General features: G+C 50.9%; 1 protein-coding gene across 1 annotated transcript; it reads left to right on the forward strand.

Annotated features, from left to right (window-relative positions):
* Window positions 1–1869: 1869 nt before the first annotated feature.
* On the forward strand, window positions 1870–18900 carry Ankrd52 (ankyrin repeat domain 52). Its single transcript, XM_026398493.2, has 28 exons — window positions 1870–1985; window positions 2307–2390; window positions 2834–2912; window positions 3104–3174; window positions 4193–4393; window positions 5311–5398; window positions 5532–5674; window positions 5955–6167; window positions 6424–6502; window positions 6770–6884; window positions 7284–7366; window positions 7470–7587; window positions 7760–7828; window positions 7985–8125; window positions 8206–8286; window positions 10823–10934; window positions 11100–11171; window positions 11418–11619; window positions 11865–11952; window positions 12030–12147; window positions 12821–13040; window positions 13207–13294; window positions 13406–13489; window positions 13593–13738; window positions 13970–14052; window positions 14990–15072; window positions 15236–15327; window positions 15748–18900. Exons 1-28 carry the CDS (start codon window positions 1959–1961, stop codon window positions 15996–15998), a joined length of 3231 nt encoding a protein of 1076 aa, XP_026254278.1. The 5' UTR covers window positions 1870–1958; the 3' UTR covers window positions 15999–18900.
* Window positions 18901–20425: the final 1525 nt, after the last annotated feature.

Genomic DNA, 20425 nt, shown 5'->3' on the forward strand with positions numbered 1-20425 from the left:
CCGGAGGCTGAAACTAGAGAATCACAAGTTGGAGACCAGTCTCATTCAGCAACTTAGCAAGGCCCTCAGCAAGTTAGTGAAACCCTGTCTCAAAAATAAATAAAAAGGTCTGGAGATGTGGCTCATTAGTAAAGTGTCCCTGGGCTAAATCCCCTGTATCCACCCCCCACTAAGAGGCTCTAGCTAATAAGGTTAAAATTCATTCAGAAATGACAAATACCAGTATGTCACAAAAAATGTAACATGAAATGAGAAACAAAAGTCTATGCAGTTTAAACCAGATTGTGGCAGTATAAACTAAGTACTTAAGTATTCAGGAGAACTGTTAACCAGAGAAGACTTCCTAGAAAAATAAGTTTTAAGAAATATTTGTGTTAGGGCTAGGGATACAGCTCAGTTGGCAGAGTGCCTGCCTGACATGCACAAGGCCCTGGGTTCAATCCCCAGCACCACACACACACACACACACACACACACACACAAAGAATTAAAAAGAAATATTCGTGTTGTTTTGTTTTTGCAGTGCTGGGTCCTTACATGTGGTAGACAAGCAGTATTACTGAGCAACACCCCCAGAACTTAAGCAAAATTTAAAATTGTATTTTCAACATGGTAAAATTTTTTTAATTTTTAAATTCTATTGTTTTCCCTGTGTGTTTGTGGTACAGGGGATGGAACCCAGAATCCAGGGCCTGTGCACATTAATTAAGCACTGTGACACTAAGCTACATCCCCCTGACTCTCCAAAATTCTAAAAAGTGTATCGTGCTAGGTAATCCCTCTTATTCTTCATTTCCTTTTCCCTAGTTTTTCGCTCCAGGAGAAAAGCAAAGCTACCAGTTATGCGTGTCTTTCCAGCAGGAGTCAAGATATTGAAGACAAGGGAGGACTTTTATATATTTTATATTTGTTGCCTCGACAGAGGGCCAACTTGTTATATGTTTTCCCAAAGGCGTTCTCTTCAACGTATTGAGTTGTTGAGCTCTGAACAGGGTCTTAAATCACCTTTCGTAAATTGTACCAATTTTTAAATCTCCACTTATTTCCTTTTCCCTTTCTGGGCTGGGATGTCCTCCAGCCAGTTGTTCCCGGATTGGCTGCTCCAATTGGATTGCCTCTCCAATGGGGGAGGGGAAGCACCACCACTCCCGCTCTTTTAGGGGGAGAAACCGTTGAGTCTTTTGAAGTGTAGTCACCTTACCGCCTTAACTTGTGCGTTTAGTAATTAGGGAGTTGAAAAGTGCCCCTCTGTTGGCCTTGAAGGCCTTACTCCAGTGGTCTTTTTGTGGGTTTTTTTCTGCAGCAGGAGAATGTTACTTCAGATTTGTCTCTGCAGTTTGAGTATTTCTGCTGTTTCCTTTCTACACAACTCCCATCTCACCCAGTGGAGATGTGCTTTCCTTTTCTCTGGGGCTACTACCATACATGAACCCCAGATCTCCACACCAGAATTTTCCCTAGTCTGTTGGCTATTTTGGTGGGTGGAGTCGCTGTCGGGAGGAGTTAGCTCGGCCAGGGGTACTGTGGCTGGGCGAGATCTGGCCAGCCGGTTGGTCCTCAGGTTGGGCGGCACTTCGGGACCGAAGCCGCGTTTCCGCTACGGTGGTGTAGGGGACCCCCTTGGGCCGCCAGGCTGGAGAGGACAGCACAGCGCAGCCGGCTTGGGGAGCCGAGAGGCCTGCGCGCGGGGTTGCGGTGCCGGGGCCTTTGGGCCACCTGCGCGGGGCCGCGGGCGCTGCGGCCAGGGGCGTCCTGCGCGGCGAGGCGCCCGGCGGCCGGGCCCAGGACCGCCGCCAGGGAGCGCTGCGGGCTACCGCTCGCCCGCCCCCCGGTAGGCGGGGCCGCGCTCTCCCCGCAGCCGCCGCCGCAGCCGCCGCCGCCTGGGCCGCCCCGTGTCCCCGGTGGAGCCACCGCCGCCGCCGCCGGGATCTCGATGCGGACGGAGCCCGGGCCGGGCCATGGGGATCCTCAGCATCACGGACCAGGTCAGCCCCCCAGCCTTTCCCTGCTTCCTCCTTCCAGGGTCAGGCGCCGCCACCACGCGAGCCCGGGGATGTGCGGCCTAGGCTGGGCCCGAGACCCGGGCTCCCGCGGCTCCCACCCCGCCCCACGCTGCGCTCCCCTCAACCGAGCTGGTGTCCTTGGGGGCCTGGCGACCTGCGGAGGCACCGCGGGAAATCCGCTGCGGCCAGGACCCCCAGAGCAGAGCCCCTCCAGAGACGCCCCCCCTCCAACATAGGTGCTCCCCCACCCCCCAGTTCCGTTCCGGCTCCGGCCCGCTGCCTGAATGCCGGTTCTCCCTGCAGCCGCCCCTGGTCCAGGCCATCTTTAGCCGAGATGTGGAGGAAGTGCGTTCCCTCCTCTCGCAGAAGGAGAACATCAATGTGCTGGTGAGTTGGGAGCAGGGAGGATGGCAAGCCCGGAATCCGGCCTTCGGTGTTCTGGACCCCTCCCCAGTGGGGCGGCTCCGTATCTTCTCTGCTCTGCTGAGGCTACAGCAATTTCCACCCTGGGATCCTGCTCTGCATTTGGGGTTAGAGAACAGGTCAAGATTGGAGCATTGATCAGCAGGGATGGGGATGCCTGAAACGGTGTTCTCTTCCGAACCATCAGGGTCTGCAGCGCCCCCACCCCTCCTGGAAAAAGGAGGTTTCTCGGCCCGTGGCCCTGACTCCACCCTCCCAAGGTTCATGCCTTTGAGTCAGAACTGCGATGTAGGACGCAGCAGAACCTTTGGGAAGAGACTGTGGGGAAGGGCCTAAATCTCTGAGACTTGAACTGAGGCCCTCGATAGTTCCTCGCCACAGCGGCTCCTCTTTTTCTGCTTTTCCAGGACCAAGAGAGGCGAACCCCATTGCATGCTGCTGCCTACGTAGGCGATGTCCCCATCCTCCAGTTGCTACTGATGTCAGGTGAAAGTGTGGAGCTGGAAGGTGTGGCATCTAGGGAGGGGAGTAGAGGGGAGGAGTCTTTTTTCATATTCAAGAATTGATCTCTGGTGCTTGGTCCAGATGAGGGTCCAGTTCCATCCAGATTCACTAGCCAGATCCCTGGTTTCCTTCCTCCTTACCTCCTATCAAAATGGGAAACTGTATCCCTATAGGTGCTAATGTCAATGCTAAGGACACACTGTGGCTGACCCCTCTTCATCGTGCTGCTGCCTCCCGAAATGAGGTATGAGCTTCCCACTTTCTTTTACCCTTCCAAAAAGAAGGAGTGGACTAAAGGTGGAGCTTAAGGGTCGAAAGCCTCAGTTCTTTTGCCCTACATGCTTTTCTACCCCAGGTAGGGAGGAAACCAGAACTTGGCTCCTCCCTTCTACCCCTAGAACTGGCTGTAAGGGGGGCTGAGTGCTGCCAGCTGATGTGACGTCAGAAAGAGCTTAACACTGGGCTGGCAGACTGCGGGGCCCTGCTGCCAGGCCTGAATGACTCATCCCTCCCTGGGGGGCCACCTTGAGTCTGATCCCCTTCTAGGCACGAGAGATTTCTTTCCTTGTGGTGGGGGAGGGGGATAGTGCTCTGTTGCCTCTCAAGCAGCATGAAAGTTGCCTGCAGAGCTGCTAAACATACTTCATCAGTGGGTCCTGTACCATAGTGCCATCAATACTGAAGACAGGGAAAAGGAGATCTCCACTTGAATTCTCCATCACTTCCTTGCCTCCAGCCACCATGGGGAGAGGCTAAAGTCAATGGGAATGAAGTGGGTAGTGATTAGGAGGGACATTTTAGTGTGGGTTTTGGAGAGAAACTAGTATCTGTTTGCTTACTGAGGTGTGGAAATTATTTTGGTGCCTATGGAAAGGCTAAGGAGTGTTTGGGCCATTGATGTAAAAGGAGCATTTATTTTTCCTGGAGTAGTGAGGGGATTTGGGTGTGGAGCTACATGTGTAGATTTGTGTGGGGTGGGTGTATGTGTGAATGAAGGTTTTCAGGGACTTGGCTGGAGAGACTTGATGAAGAGGAAGGTGTCCCTGTTTTCCTCAGGAAGGTAAGGATGATTTTTAATTTCTAAGGAGATCCAGGAGATGGGAAGTAGGTGTAGAGAGGCTAGGAATGTTGGGAAAATGAGAAGGGACTGTTTTGGGGATATGGGACATATATGCCATGCTGACCTATTCCTCCTTTTGCTTACTCTTGTTTTATCTCCTGTTTCCCTTCTATCTTGTCTCTTATACCCTGCCCCTTCACAGAAGGTGCTGGGGCTACTGCTGGCACATTCAGCAGATGTGAATGCCCGGGACAAGCTGTGGCAGACACCATTGCATGTGGCTGCTGCCAACCGTGCCACCAAGTGTGCTGAGGCTCTGGCACCCCTGTTGAGCAGTCTCAATGTGGCTGACAGGAGTGGGCGCAGTGCTCTGCACCATGCAGTGCATAGTGGGCATCTTGAGGTGAGAACTGGGACTACTCCATGCCCAGGCTTCCCTTCCTACTTACCTCTCCCTGCTTCTGGGCCATTAGGCCTGGGAGAGAAGCAGCCCAGATAGTTATATAAACACTTGGGCTCAAGCTGCCATCTGAAAGGTTGTACTAGATTGAAATCCTTTTTTTTTTTGTCTTTGTTTTGAGGGTTAAACCCAGGGCCTCACGTATGCTTGGCAAGTGCTCTACCACTGAGCTACACACTCAGCTCCTAGATTGAAACTTTTTTTTTGGTGATGCTGGGGATTGAACCAAGGGCCTTGTGCATGCAAGGCAAATACTCTATCAACTGAGCTATATCCTCAGCCCTAGATTGAAACTCTTTGGTACTGGGGATTGAACTCAGGGGTACTCAACCACTGAGCCATATCCCCAGCCCGATTTTGTATTTTATTTAGAGACAGGGTCTCACTGAGTTGTTTAGTTCCTCACCATTGCTGAGGTTGGCTTTGAACTCGCAATCTTCCTGACTCAGTGTCCAGAGCTGCTGGGATTATAGGCATGCGCCACAATACCCGAATTCCCTAGATTGAAACTCTTGACTTGGACTTCTGGAGGTTGTTAAACCATCTAAAGTTGCATGGAAAATACTTTTATGTATGACTTTTTCTGGTGAGAGAAAACATGTTTTGACACATTTTCAAAGACTTGTAAGAATTTGATAACCACCAGAATACCTGAAGAGATTTCCTAAAATTCAAAGTTGAGTTTCCCTCAAACTTCTAACCCTATATGGTGTCTCCTCCTTACTTCCTGCTCCCATTGTTCCCTCTAGTCCTCTAGATTGTTCTAGGCTATCCCCACCTATTCTTGAGATGAGAGACTTTTGCCCTTAGGTAGGTTGTGGGCATAAACTTGGCTCTGTGTCTTTTATATCCTGATACAGACGGTGAACCTGCTCCTCAACAAGGGAGCCAGCCTGAATGTCTGTGACAAAAAGGAACGGCAGCCTCTGCACTGGGCAGCTTTTCTGGGTGAGAGAGAATACATAGGAAAAGCAGGAATTTGACCTTTAGAATTCTTAGGGAAAGAATATGGGGTTTATAGTCTGGAAAGGGAAGCTTAGGGTCTGCCCTCCACTTCCTTGAGAATATCCTCTCTTCCTAGGGCATTTGGAGGTCCTGAAGCTGCTGGTGGCACGTGGAGCAGACCTCGGCTGTAAGGACCGCAAGGGCTATGGGCTGCTCCACACAGCTGCAGCCAGTGGTCAGATTGAAGTGGTGAAGTACCTGCTCCGGATGGGGGCTGAGGTCAGGGTGCTGAGTTCTGGGGCTGGGAACTAAGGGCAGGGAGTTGAAAGTCAGAGTCTGTTCTGAAGATAGGAAGATGTTGGGATAGTTCACGTGGTTTTAGGAGGTTGGGAGGATGTAGTGAGAGGGTCTGAATAAAATTATGTAATTGTGCCTTCATTCTTTTGGGTCAGAAACTTGAGGTTACTGAGGCAGTTGGATCTCTGGAACTCTAGGCTATATGTGCCACTCTACTTTGTTTAAATGGATACATGTCTTACCCTCACTTCTGGAAATCCAGATCGATGAGCCCAACGCTTTTGGAAACACAGCTTTGCACATTGCCTGCTACCTGGGCCAGGATGCTGTGGCTATTGAGCTGGTGAATGCAGGAGCCAATGTCAACCAGCCGAATGACAAGGGCTTCACACCACTGCATGTGGCTGCAGTTTCCACTAATGGCGCTCTCTGCTTGGAGCTGTTGGTCAACAATGGGGCAGATGTCAACTACCAGGTGCTTGAAGGGATGAGGCTTAGACCAGTGGGGAGAGGAAGCTGGTTCTCGGGGGTCCTGACCATATTTGGATTGCTCTTCTGGGGACTTGACCACTTGCCTTTTGGGGTGAATAGCCCACTCAAGAGAATGTGGACTGAGGAAATGCCATATGACCCCTCCATTCTTAGAGAAGAGTTCTTTGGAAGGGCAAACAGGACATTCTCTGTGTTTTGCATTAAAAAAAAAAAAAAAAAAACTTGCCATGTTTCCACAGAGCAAAGAAGGGAAAAGTCCTCTGCATATGGCTGCCATCCATGGCCGTTTCACGAGATCCCAGATCCTTATTCAAAATGGTATGGGCCCAGACTTTGTGCTTTCTTTTCCTTTTCTAAGGAACTCATCTCTAGAAACCTCCTACCTTCTTTTTTCCTCCTATTCCATCTTCCAGTTAGGATAGGCACTTGAAATTTATTCCTGCATAGTCTCCTAAGACTGACGAACAAAACAACATGTAGAACATTAGCCTGGACCAACAAATAATAAGCACTTCTATGGTACTGGTAAGAGTGGTCTTAAGACTGAGGTCTGCCTGAGTTTGTATGTGTGTATCCCCATTTCAGGTAGTGAGATTGATTGTGCTGACAAATTTGGGAACACGCCACTGCATGTGGCTGCTCGTTATGGACACGAGCTGCTCATTAGCACTCTCATGACCAATGGCGCGGATACTGCCCGGTGAGTCAGGGCCCTGACCCCACCTTTGGGCCACTTCAAATCTAAACATACTGCTCACATCAGATACGGAGGCACACAGATGCTTGCCAGAGGGAAACCTGGGGAACCTCCTACCCTGATTCCTGGGATCATGGTGGTGGTGGGCCACAAAATAGATTTGTAATGTGCCTGTAATTCTAGATACTCAGAAGGTTGAAACAGGATCACATAGTCCAGGCCAGCCTGAGCAAGTTAGACAGACCACGTGTTGAGAAAATAAAAAGGGCTGGGGATGGAGTTCAGTGGCAGAGTGTAGCATGTGCAAGGCTGATGTTCAATCCCTAGTACTGTGGAAAATAAGAAAAGAGGTCTGTAACTGGTACCTTGACCTAGGGACTGAGTCCCTCAATTTCTTCCTAGGCGCGGCATCCACGACATGTTCCCCCTGCACTTAGCTGTTCTCTTTGGATTCTCTGACTGTTGCCGGAAGCTTCTTTCTTCAGGTATGTGCAGACAGGTTGGGACTGGGCAGGCGGCTGGAGAAGGGGAGGCCTCTCCTCTGTTCCGTGTTCTTTGATTCAGTGTGTGGCTTTTCTGCTCCTCCAGGTCAGCTGTATAGCATTGTGTCTTCACTCAGCAACGAGCATGTGCTTTCAGCTGGGTTTGACATCAATACACCTGACAACCTTGGCCGCACCTGTCTTCATGCTGCTGCTTCTGGAGGGTGCGTTCTGTTTCTTTCCCAGCCTTCAGAAGAGAGTGAGCAAGGGTCTGGGCCTCCCACTGAATCCTCTCTCACAGTGAGGGCAGTTTCTACAGCAAAAGCTGATCACTTCCCCCTTCTGAGCCCCTCCCTGGGTCTGTTGCAGATCTTTTTCCTGTTGTCTTCCTTTTAGGAATGTTGAATGTCTTAATTTGTTGTTGAGCAGTGGAGCTGACCTGAGGAGGAGAGATAAATTTGGAAGGTAAGCTAATATACATTGTATAGATGCAGGGAGTATCTGAGAGTGATGTGAGGGTTGTGAGGGGACTGTAGGATAGTGTTGTAAATGCAAAGTAACTTTTGGCTGCACATCTGGTTGCATTTGGATCCCCCCCTCATTCCTTCATCCTTTTTCCAGGACCCCACTGCACTATGCAGCCGCCAATGGTAGCTACCAATGTGCAGTGACACTGGTGACTGCTGGGGCAGGCGTCAACGAGGCTGATTGTAAAGGCTGCTCTCCCCTCCACTACGCTGCTGCCTCTGACACTTACCGGAGGTGAGGCTCGTAGTTTGGCCCTTTCCAATCCCATGTACCTCCCTGTGCCACCCCCAGCTTCTTTACTCTGTTTTCCCTAGAGCGGAACCCCACACTGCTTCCAGCCATGATGCTGAAGAGGACGAGCCACTGAAGGAGTCCCGCAGGAAGGAGGCCTTCTTGTGAGTAGCAGAGACCCTGGGATGTACTTAGTGCCAGCCCTGCCCCATTATTCTCCCCCTCACTCTGCATCTCTACCAACATGCTGCTGCAGCCCCTGTTATCCCATTGGTCAGTCAGCAGCATGTGTGGAGCACTCTGGGTTTAGGTGAAGTCAAAATATGAGAGGTGGCACATTGCTTATAATCCCAGCGGCTCAGGAGACTGAGACAGGAGGATTGCAAGTTCAAAGCCAGACTCAGCAAAAACAAGGCACTAAGCAACTCAGTGAGACTGTCTCTAAATAAAATACAAAACAGGGCTGGGATTGTGGTTGAGTGCCCCTGAGTTCAACCCCTGGGAGACGTACATACCCCCCACCCACCCCACCCCCCACACAAATATATGAGAGGTAACTCTTCTCAAGGAATGGAAGGACTTCTTGAGAAGAATGGGAAAGCTAAATACACAAAGTCATTTGCTTATTCAACAAGCCTTAATTGAATATTAGAATATTTACTTACTAGGTTACTGGGTACTAAGGATAAGTGATGATTTTTTTTTTTTTTTTTTTTTTTTTGCAGTGTTGGGATCAAACCCAGGGCCCTGCTCATGCTAGGCAAGCGTTCTGTCACAGAGCTACACCTCTAGTTGGTATAAGGATCAAAGATAAATTACTGGGGCTGGGGTTGTAGCTCAGTGATAGAGCACTTGCCTAGCATGTATGAGGCACTGGGTTCTATACTTAGCACCATATAAAAGTAAATAAATAAAATAAAGGTATTGTGTCCATCTACAGCTAAAAAAATATTAAACAAAAAAATTTATTTGCCAGGTATAGTGGTACATACCTGTAATCCCAGTGGCTCAGGAAGCTGAAGCAGGAGGATTACAAGTTCAAAGCCAAATTTAGCAGTTTGCCCTAAGTAACTAAATAAGATATATAAAGGGTTGGGGATGTGGCTTAGTGCTAATGCTAATCATCTGAAAAAATAAATAGAAAAAGGACACTTGTACTTATTAATGTTAGAGGTTAATAATGGGTGAAACTAGATATGGAGTATATGAAAACTCCGTATTATCCTCACAGTGTTTTTGTAAATCTAAGACTGTTCTAAAATAAAAAGATTATTTAAAAAAAAAAAGGGGCTCTAAGCTGAGCACGATGGCGCATACCTGTAATCCCAGTGGTTTAGGAGGCTGAGACAGGAGGATCGTGAGTTCAAAGCCAGCCTCACCAAAAGTGAGGCACTAAGCAACTCAGTGAGACCCTGTCTCTAAATAAATACAAAATAGGACTAGGGATGTGGCTTAGTGTTGAGTGCCCCGAGTTCAATTCCTAGTACCAAAAAAGTGGGGGGAGCGCTAAAATCTAGGAGGCTTAGCTCATAGTGAACTTTGACAAATTTCTTAACTTCACTGTGCCTCAGTTTCCTTAATCATAGTAGTGATAAAAATAGTATCTAACTTTGAGGATCATTATGAGATTTAAACACACATGCTTAGCATAGTACTTGACACATTGTGCTAAATTGCTTATTATTACTCTTGCAAGTAAGGTATAAGAAGGGTGCCAAGGGAATTCAGAGGAGGAGGCAAGTAACAGGGAGGTTGGAAAGGCTTTACAGAGGAGAGAAGCTGAGTTTGGTTGCTTTGGATTTCTTCAGATAGGCTAGGAGGAGCAGGCCTTCTTACAAAGTGTTTTAACCGGGTGAGGTGGCGAATGCCTGTTATTCCCAGTATTTCAGGAGACTGAGACAGGAGGATGGATAGTTCAAAGCCAGGGCTGGGGATGTGGCTCAAGCTGTAGCGCGCTCGCTTGGCATGCGTGCGGCCCAGGTTCAATCCTTAGCACCACATACAAACAAAGATGTTGTGTCCTCCGATAATTAAAGAAATAAAATATTAAAAATTCTCTCTCTCGGGGCTGGGGATGTGGCTCAAGCGGTAGCGTGCTCGCTTGGCATGCGTGCGGCCTGGGTTCGATCCTCAGCACCACATACAAACAAAGATATGGTGTCCACCGAAAACTAGAAAATAAATATTTTATTAAAAAAAAAATTCTCTCTCTCTCTCTCCCTCTCTCACTCTCTCTTTAAAGAAAAAAAGAGTTCAAAGCCAGCCTCACCAAAAGTGAGGCACTAAGCAACTCAGTGTGACCCTGTTTCTAAATAAAATACAAAACAGGGCTGGGGATGTGGCTCAGTAGTCGAGTGACACTGAGTTTAATCACCGAGTACCAAAAAAAAGGGGGGGGGCTAACAAGCCTGGAGGCAAGGCCAGCCTGTTGGCCAGCAGAAGGCTAGTAGTTGAATAGTGTGCTGAGGTTCTCCAGTAGACTGTCCAGAAGATGAAGGAGGGCATTGAAGTCAGTGTCCTGGGGAAGACTTTGTTAAAAAAGTGGGTATGGAGCTAAGGTTGAAGATTGAATAGGATTAGAGAGCTCATGTAGAGCAGAGGGTGTCCTATGCGTCTCCCTTGCCCCTCTCCTCTGCCCCCACCAGAACTGTGCCCCAGGTTAGGCTGACCCTGCCTCACAATCTACTCCTGGCTCTACAGCTGTCTGGAGTTCTTACTGGATAATGGTGCAGACCCCTCCCTGCGGGACAGGCAGGGCTACACAGCTGTGCACTATGCAGCCGCCTATGGCAACAGACAGAACCTCGAACTGGTATGTGTGGAAACCAGGGCACACAGTCTGTCTTTGGGTTTGTGGTTCTGAAACCAAGGGGCGGTTGAATCAGATGTGGTCTACAGGTCACCCCTATGAGTGTGGGCAGGTGGCAATATCTTGGGAGTTCCAGAATCTCAGCACCTGCTTTCCTGTCCATTCCAGCTCTTAGAAATGTCCTTTAACTGCCTGGAGGATGTGGAGAGCACCATTCCAGTCAGCCCTTTGCACTTAGCTGTGAGTCCCATGTCTTTTCCTCTTGTCTTCCTTGTCCTTAACTGCCCCCAGGCTCAAACAAGGGTCCTAGCACTTGTGACTCCATCCTTGCTTCTGCCTTCTTGTGGGGATTTGGCAAGCCGAGGATGGGCACAGTGCAGCGAAGATACCTGAGGGGCCCAAGGAGCTTGTGGAGGACTAATGCCTGGAGCCTCTGTCCCAGGGGCCCCAACAGCTATATCCATTGGTTACTATGCACCACTCTAGGCCTACAACGGTCACTGTGAAGCCCTGAAGACACTCGCTGAGACGCTGGTGAATCTGGATGTAAGGGACCACAAGGGCCGGACCGCGCTCTTCCTGGCTACTGAGCGAGGCTCTACTGAGTGTGTGGAGGTGCTTACAGCCCATGGCGCCTCTGCCCTCATCAAGGAGCGCAAGCGCAAGTGGACGCCCCTACACGCTGCTGGTTAGTACCAACTTTGGGCTGCTCCTCTCCCCTTGCCATGCCATATCCCTCCTGAACAGAGTTAGGACTGACAGTGGGATAGGGCAAGGAGGATGAAAACTTAAAAATCCTGATTGGTAGCTTCCTACACTGGAAATTTCTCCCTGTTTCAGGCTTTCCCATAACCTCAACCCTTGAGTCCATTAGGCTAACCTAGCCTCCCTCTTTCCTGATGCTGTTCTGACACAGGCTGCCTTTTCTTTTAGCTGCCTCTGGCCACACTGATTCCCTGCACTTGCTGATCGACAGTGGGGAACGTGCTGACATCACAGATGTCATGGATGCCTATGGACAGTGAGTGTGGGCAAGGGAAGGGTACAGGTTTTTCCATCCTTGCTGGACCCTCACCCTTTCTCCTGTTCCCTCTGTAGAACCCCACTAATGCTGGCTATCATGAATGGCCACGTGGACTGTGTACATCTGCTGCTAGAGAAAGGATCCACAGCTGATGCTGCTGACCTCCGGGGCCGCACAGCCCTACACCGTGGGGTGAGTGAGCTTATTAAAAACAGGCCTCAATGCAGGGAAAATAGGAATTGCTGCAGCAGGCACAAGAAAGTCTAGGAGGCAGGCCAGTATTTTGTGCCTGGGATATCACTGGGCCTGCTATGTTTGCTCTGGGATGAGTACCTGACATCCCCAGTTGATTTACCTGGTGACCTTGCCTTGTCATCACATGCAGTCACATGCTCACTACCCAGACATGCCCATTGCTGGCCTTGTCCCATTGGGTAGTGATGCCATCACCCAGATCTTCTCCACAATCACTTGTTCTAAAACTGCCTCCTCTCCCCCAAGATTCTTTTTTCTTGAAATGGTGTCTCCCTCTGTTGTCTAGGCCTCCCTCAAACTTCTGGGCTCAAGTGAGCCTTGCCTCAGCTTCCCAAGTAGCTGGGACTACAGGCGTGCCTGGTTTTCCCACAAGATTCTTTAATCCCTCATTCTCCGTACTCTCCATTTGGTCTTTCATTCCAGAGCTTCAGGATTAATTTTGACCATTTTGCCTGTTGTCAGAGAGTCAGGAAGGGATAGGTTGATCCCTACATTTAGAATCCTTGTTGTAGAAACAGCAGAGCCCTGGAAGTGGTTCCTATTCCTGGCCAGGCCCCATTGACTGAGCAGTAGAAAGGGAGTGGTTCCTTGCTCTAATTCTCACCCGTAGGCAGTGACTGGCTGTGAGGACTGCCTGGCTGCCCTGCTGGACCATGATGCATTTGTGCTGTGCCGAGACTTTAAGGGACGCACGCCCATTCACCTGGCCTCAGCCTGTGGCCACACTGCAGTACTGCGTACCCTGCTACAGGCTGCCCTTTCCACAGACCCCTTAGATGCTGGAGTGGATTACAGTGGATACTCGCCCATGCACTGGGCCTCCTACACTGGTATGGGTGGGGCCTTTGGCAGGTGTAGGAGTGTATGTTGGATATAGAGAAGAAAGGTGGTTTGTGGGAGGGGACCTGGATTAGTGGGTCAGAAACAGAGAGGACAAGACAAGTGGAGAGACCTTGCCATTTCTCCCCATTACCACGCTTTCCTATTCCTACCCAGGACATGAAGATTGTCTGGAGTTGTTACTTGAACACAGCCCGTTCTCATACCTAGAGGGAAACCCCTTCACTCCTTTGCACTGTGCAGTGTAAGTCCCTTCCTCTGTGTCAGTCTTCTCTCAGGGTGCTCTGACCTGGGCTTAGGGCAGGAAGTTCATTGGCCTTGTCCTTCCTGATGATTCCTCCTCCCTCTCCCCCAGAATTAATAACCAGGACAGCACCACAGAGATGCTGCTGGGAGCTCTGGGTGCCAAGATTGTGAACAGCCGAGACGCCAAAGGACGGTGAGTGATGGAAGGCTTGGGGAGAAGCCTGAGCTGCATCTGGCTTCCGTGTTCTACCCAGGCGGAAGAGCCTTCCTTATTTCATTCTACCCTGGCCCCCCAGGACCCCCCTTCACGCCGCTGCCTTCGCGGACAATGTCTCTGGTCTCCGGATGCTGCTACAGCATCAAGCCGAGGTGAACGCCACTGACCACACTGGCCGCACTGCGCTCATGACGGCGGCTGAGAACGGGCAGACCGCTGCTGTGGGTGTGTAGGGGCCAGCTATGGAAGAGAGGCACTCCTGGGGGTGTTTGTAGGATGGGGCAGCCCTGCCCGTGAGGACTGATTTGGACTGGGTTCAGAATGCAGGAGTATGCCTTTGGATGTCTCACCCACTGTGGGTGGGAAGCAAAGTATATGTAGCTAGGAGGGTGGAAAGTTGGGGTGATGGCTGTCCTGGAGGGAGGCATCAATCCCTCTGTCCCATTTCTGTTGTAGAATTTCTGCTATATCGTGGGAAGGCAGACCTGACTGTGCTAGATGAGAACAAGAACACTGCCCTCCACCTGGCTTGTAGCAAGGTATTGCCTAGAGTTGGGTCTGGGGTTGCATAAGGATCAGAGCTTGATGCAGGGGACAGGTCTTTTTTGTTTTTTGGGGGTTTTTTTTGTACTGGGAATTTAACTCAGGGGTGCTTTACCACTGAGCTACATCTCCAACCCTTTTAAATTTTTATTTTAAGATAGGATGTCACTGGGCTGGGACTGTAGCTCGGCTAGTAGAATTCTTGCCTAGCATGTGTGAGGCACTGGCTTCTATCCTCAGCACCACATAAAAATAAAATAAAGGTGGGGCTGGAGATGTGGCTCAAGCGGTAGCATGCTCGCCTGGCATGCATGCGGCCCGGGTTCGATCCTCAGCACCACATACAAACAAAGATGTTGTATCCACTGAAAAAACTAAAAAATAAATATTAAAAAATTCTCTCCCGGGCTGGAGATGTGGCTCAGCGGTAGCGCGCTCGCCTGGCATGCGTGCGGCCCGGGTTCGATCCTCAGCACCACATACCAACAAAGATGTTGTGTCCACCGAGAACTAAAAAGTAAATATTAAAAAAAAAAAAAAAAAAAAATTCTCTCCCTCTTTCTCTGTCTCTCTCTCTCTCAAAATAAATAAATAAATAAATAAATAAATAAATAAATAAAATAAAGGTATGTGTCCATGTACTATAAAAAAATATTTAAAAAAAAAAAGGTAGGATGTCACTAAGTTGCTGAGCCTTGAACTTTTGATCCTCCTGTCTCAGCCTCCTCAATCTCTGGGATTATAGGCATGCACGACCAAGCTGGGCAAGGAGGGGCAGGTCTTGATTGCAGAGAGGTCTACAGTAGAAGTCAGGATTGTCCAACCTATATGACTTGACAGCTGCTTGTCTGCCTGCCACCCTCTCCACCTTTTACCCTATTGCCTGTCATGCTTCCACCTCACAAGTCTCCACTCTCTGTTCCTTTCCCTCAGGGGCATGAGAAATGTGCCCTCATGATCCTGGCAGAAACCCAAGACCTTGGCCTTATCAATGCTACCAACAGTGCGCTACAGATGTAAGTGCCTGGCTGGGGGAGGCAGGTGGGTGAAGATGGAAGCCCCAGGTTATAGGGAGCTCCCAATATTTCTATGGTGTCCATGTTGCCTGCCTGCAACTGGCAGGGCAGCTCGGACTCCTGCGGATTTCATGTGCTTCCTTTTTCTTTCCTTTATTCCAAGGCCACTCCACATTGCTGCCCGGAATGGTCTAGCTTCTGTGGTGCAGGCCCTGCTGAGTCGTGGGGCCACAGTGCTGGCTGTGGATGAAGAAGGTGGGTGGGGTTTGGAGTCCCCTGCCTTTCCTGGGTTTGGGATCAGGGACATTCTTCAGGAGGTGACTTCTTAACTTTGCTATAAATGAGATTTTCTTCCCAAGGGAACTCTTGAGAACAGGGACCCAACACCAGTACTCTAAGTCTCAAGAGTGGAGTCTGATGGAACCAGGTGGAGCCAGCAGTTGGAAAGATCTCCCACATACCCTGGGCTTCTGACCCTATGCTCTACCATTTACCCCACACTCAGAATCTGCCTGTCAGCCTCCGTGGCCCTCACCTCCCTTGATTGCTGACCATTCTAGGTGCTTGCCTGCCTTGGCTCCATTCCACAGATGAGAACTCAGGGTCCAGGGGCGGGTAGATGGAGATCCAGGGATACAGAATCCTGTGCTTCAGTTCTCCCTCTTGGCCCTACAGGTCACACCCCAGCACTGGCCTGTGCCCCCAACAAAGATGTGGCAGACTGCCTGGCCTTGATCCTTTCCACCATGAAGCCTTTCCCACCCAAGGACGCCGTTAGTCCTTTCAGCTTCAGCCTGCTCAAGAACTGCGGCATCGCAGCCGCCAAGACGGTGGGTGGCTGCGGTGCCCTGCCCCACGGGGCCTCCTGTCCCTACAGCCAGGAGCGGCACGGCGCCATTGGGTTAGATGGCTGCTACTCTGAGTAGCTCCTCCAGTGTACCTTCCCCTGCCGGTGGCTTATCTTATTCTATTTATTTAGAAAAAGTCTAAACATTTAGGGCACTTTAAAGGAGAACACGACTGGGTGGTGGGGCAGAGGGAAAGGAAGCACTGGGGAGCACCTGCTCACCCCTTTGCCACACCATCCTGGCCTGGCAGGGGTCTGGGACTGACAGGAAGCACCCCGGACCCTTGGTACCCCCAGGGCAATCCCTTCTGCCAAGTGTCCCAAAATGATTGCTAAATGCCTGGCTCCCCCTCTTTTACTCCATCTCTCAGTTCTCCCTTTCTGCTGCCAGCTCCCCACTCTTCCCTCTGACTCTCCTTTCTGTGTTCACCTTCCCCCTGCCACTACTGCCAGGCAGACCCTTCCTCTTCTTTCGTACCCATCACTGCCTCCCTGCTCGGCCGGCCCCTCCATCCCTGCAGCAGTGAGAAGCCTTAATTTCTGGTACTGTGTGAGCACTCTGGGGGTGTCTCCCTCCCCCTTCAGGGGCAGCTAGAGGATGAGGGGGGAGGGTATTTAGCACTGGGGCCTGGAGCTTTTCCCCTACTCTGTACCCTACCACCCCTAAAGTTCAAATGCAAAACACTTGAAGCAGCAACTACTGTACCTGGGCCCCAATCCTGCACTCTCCCCTGGCTCCTCATATGCAAATCAAGGGCTGGTTCTGCCCCCACAGCCTGCCCCCTCCTCTCCTCCCATTTCTGGCCTGGCCCCCTAACCACGCACTTTAACCTTGCTTCTTTCTTTTCACTTCTTTTGAGAGAGCGGAGCCTGTGGCCATTCCTTCCTTGGCCCTTCTCTCCTTGAACTTTGAGGCTTGTCATGAATTTTTAAGTAAGCATTTTATCTTTTAGGGGAAGAAACAAATTTATTTCCTGCCCATTTCAAAACCACAACCCTAGTATGTCCTCAGTGTTTCAGGCATGTGCTTGCATGTGTGTGGAGGGAGGGACTGTGTTCTTCCTCCTGTGCCCCCAATCCCAGAGTTCCTTTATGCCCCCTGTCTGCCTCCATCTCCTGTCACATCTGAGAGTAATCGCTACCCCGGTCACTCCTGATCTGAAGCCAAAGATGGTGGGAGGGGCAGGGCAGACTAGGGACTGTGGCCATGAGTTGGAGAAGCAGGCCTCCCTCCTGTGAGGAGGAAGCTCGTAAGGAGAGAATGACAGGTAGATACTGAGGCTTGGTCTCCTGCCTTCCCAGCAGGGGGAGAGATGGAATTGAGTTGGGGGCTGCACTTATAAGACTCCTAGAAGGTGCACCCCAGAAGCCAAACTGGGCTGGAGTGAGGAGGGGGCAGTTTTCTCTCTAAATGTAGCATTGAATCTGGCCCTGGTCCCTTCAGATGCCCTGTCCATCCGTCTGCTAGGTAAGCCTCTGCATAGTTGGACCCACTCCTGTAGCCCAGTGTTCCCTTCCTCACACTCAATACCTCAGCCAGGGGCCAAGATACAGAACTTGAATAGAGGTCCTGCCCCACTACCCACTCACACAGTGCATCCTTGCCCAGTTTGGCTGTCATCAGTATTGTCCCTGGAGAACTGGACAGGCTTCGTTTACACAGTACAGGGTCTCCCCTAGGGAATCCCTCATCCATCTTCCCCACTCAAGCTTGCTTTATTCACAATCTTACCCATTTTTCAGTTGCGTCCCCTGAATGTCTTGCCACCTTTGCCAAGGGTGGGCTAAGGGGAGAGGGGCTGTCCCAGGGATCCCTCTCTTCCCCACAGATACCCTTAACCTTACCTCATGCTGGTTCCCTGAAGCCTGGGGTATTTGTCCAAGTCCTTAATTTTATTCATGATCCCTATTATTCCCCTGTCTCTTTGTGTCTTGCTTCCCCCAACCCTCAGATCCTAAACCATTTCAAGGCTTCCAAATGACCATTATTGGTGAGAAGGATTGTGCAGCTTTTAGTTTTTATTTTTGTTTTCAAAGCCAAAGGGCCTTGTGATGCCCCTCTTGCCCACGTCCCTTCATACCCTGTCCTCCCCTATACGACAATCAATGTGACCTCTCTTAAGGGCTGCTGCCCCCACCCCAACCCTGCTGGTTCTGCAAAGCTTGCCCCCTAACTTCAATTCTCTCTCCTAAAATCTTCCCATTCCACCCCCTCCCTCTCATTTTGGTGCTGGGAATTAGGTGGTGGGGGGCACAGGGAGCAGGGAGATGGGTCCTATGGGGAAGACTTGGGGTATCAGTCGTGTTCTCCTTTATCAATGCTTGGCGATGACAGGAAGAATCTGAGTATTTGTCAGGAGCCCCATTGTTTTGTTTTGCTAGATGAGATTTCTGGTGGCTGTGTGTTCCCTGCTGCCCCTCAGCACACTGTCAGTAGTGCTGGGGGGGGGGGTGGCAGGAAGTCCTCTGTCCCTCCTCATGTGGCTGTGAGGAGGCCTGGAGGGCAAGCAGCCTCCTCTCCTTATGCCAAAGGAAATCCTGCACCCCAGCCCGAGTTCCCTAGTCCCTAGTGTTTTTTGAAGCATTTTGACCATTCTCATGGCCACTGCATATTTATTTTAATGTTAAGATTTTTTTGACTTAAACGGGTGTGGAGAAGTAAAATAGGCAGAATGCCCCCCAATCTAAAGGGGGTAGGGTGGGGGAGGAAGTATCTCCTTCTCTTTACCCTCCCTTCTCCCCTCCCCCTCTCCCCACCACAGCTCTAAAGCACTTGCTTCAAGTAATAAGCACTTTTGTGAAAAGGCCTATTTTAAGTGAGGACCCTGGGAGCAGCCCCAGGTCCCAGCAAAGGAGATGGAGCGAGGGCTACACAGGAGACAGATGTGTGAATCAGAGGGCGATGTGAAAAAAGCCAGCTTTTAGTTTCTGATTTTGGGGGGATGTTTCCGATTGGGCAGTGGCTTTGGTAGGGTTGTGTTCTATCCTTCAGAAAAACACATGGCACAAACTGTAGGTCCCTGGAAGGACCAACAGACCTGGGTCACTGCCACTGTCCAACTGAGACTGATGGGCCACCTCCCCCACCCGTGGCCCCCTGAGCCATAGGACTGCTGAGAACCACTGAATGTACAGCCCAGGTTGGGGTGGGGAGCAGCCCTGGGGGGAGGGGGCTTCTCCTTTTGTTTGGTGCTGTGGGGGTGGGAGAGATGAGACTGAGGGACTGCCACCCCCACGTAGATGTGTGTTCCTTGGGGTGGAGGGGCTAAGGAGGGTCTGCCTCCCTCTCCAACCCCAGCCATGGCCCCTCTTCCTTTCTCACCCCTATCCGTTTTGACTGTAAGTCCAGCTCACCTTTGCCTTCAATATGTAACCAAAGGAAAACTCAATACTGTTTCCACCGCTGTCTGCCCACCTGAGCACCTTCTTACTCCCTGGACCTAGAAGGGGAGAAGAGGCTGGTGGTAGGATGGGTGGGGCCAGAGTGAACGGTTCTACAACTGTACCCCCAAACCTTCTCCGCGGTCTTAGAAGGGGTCCTGAGAGGCGGGGTGGGACAGGCTGGCGGGGCTGGGAGTAGGCACACTCTGTATCTTATGCACATGAGTGTTTCTTTGTTGAAATGACTCCAGTGACTATGCTCCAGTGGGGTGGCCCCTTCCTCCTTCCCTCTCAGCCATTTCTCACCCTCTCCCCACACCCAGTGTTCATCCCTTGCCTCCCCTTCCCACCGCAAAGGAAAATAGCCTTACAGACCCTAGCCCAGAAACCCTACTCCTGGGGCAAGCCAGTATGGGCCCCCATCCCGCCAAGTTTGAACCCTACCTTTTAAGAGGAGGGATAAGGAGCAAAGCAGCCCCTTCCCCTCTAATTGTGGTGGCTCCAGCCTTCCGCAGCCTTGACCCAGGTTGGACAAGGGCGGAGGTAAGGAATCTTTGAGGACCAAGCCCAGTGGTCTAGGAAGAGGGAGGTAGAGAGGGAAGGGTCTGACTTAAGGACTCCCTCCTCCTGACCCAACCCCTAGAGAAGCGACCAAATCCCAGAGATGGGAGGGAGCTGGGGTGGGGAGGGTCTGCTCTTTGAATTACTTGAAGGTACTGACTCCGAGGCTGCTGTTGCCCACATAGGTGTGAGGGGGACACTGTCACTGCATTTGGGAGGGCAGAGGGTGGCGGGTGACGAGAGGATCTGCCCTCGGCCCTCGCTTACTCCTGCTAGGCCCTTTTCCTGGGGAGTCCAGAAGTCTGACTGCCCCAGGGAATGCGGGGAGAGCCTTCCCTCCCGTCTCCATCCTCACTCTGGGCACCCCCTCCAATTGCACTAAAGTAGCTGTTGTGCCAGTCTTACCCCACACCAGGGTGGGGCTCTGCTTCCAGTCTTTCCCCACCACCTCCACTCCCATCCCGGACAATCTCCTTGTTCTGCTTGTATTCCTGGATAGCTCAGCTTTGTATGTGTGTGTTTGGGGGTGGGGGTGGGTCCTGGCTGGAGTGGGTTTGGCAGGGG

The sequence above is a fragment of the Urocitellus parryii genome, chromosome 5 (genome assembly GCF_045843805.1).
Source record: "Urocitellus parryii isolate mUroPar1 chromosome 5, mUroPar1.hap1, whole genome shotgun sequence".
NCBI lineage: Eukaryota > Metazoa > Chordata > Mammalia > Rodentia > Sciuridae > Urocitellus > Urocitellus parryii.

Excerpts from the sequence above, each read along its gene's own strand:
- Ankrd52 (XM_026398493.2), top strand. The coding sequence starts at position 1,959 with ATGGGGATCCTCAGCATCACGGACCAG. Across the intron at positions 4,394-5,310 it reads TGCATAGTGGGCATCTTGAG|ACGGTGAACCTGCTCCTCAA; the intron begins GTGAGAACTGGG and ends ATCCTGATACAG. Across the intron at positions 14,053-14,989 it reads TCCACCTGGCTTGTAGCAAG|GGGCATGAGAAATGTGCCCT; the intron begins GTATTGCCTAGA and ends CCTTTCCCTCAG.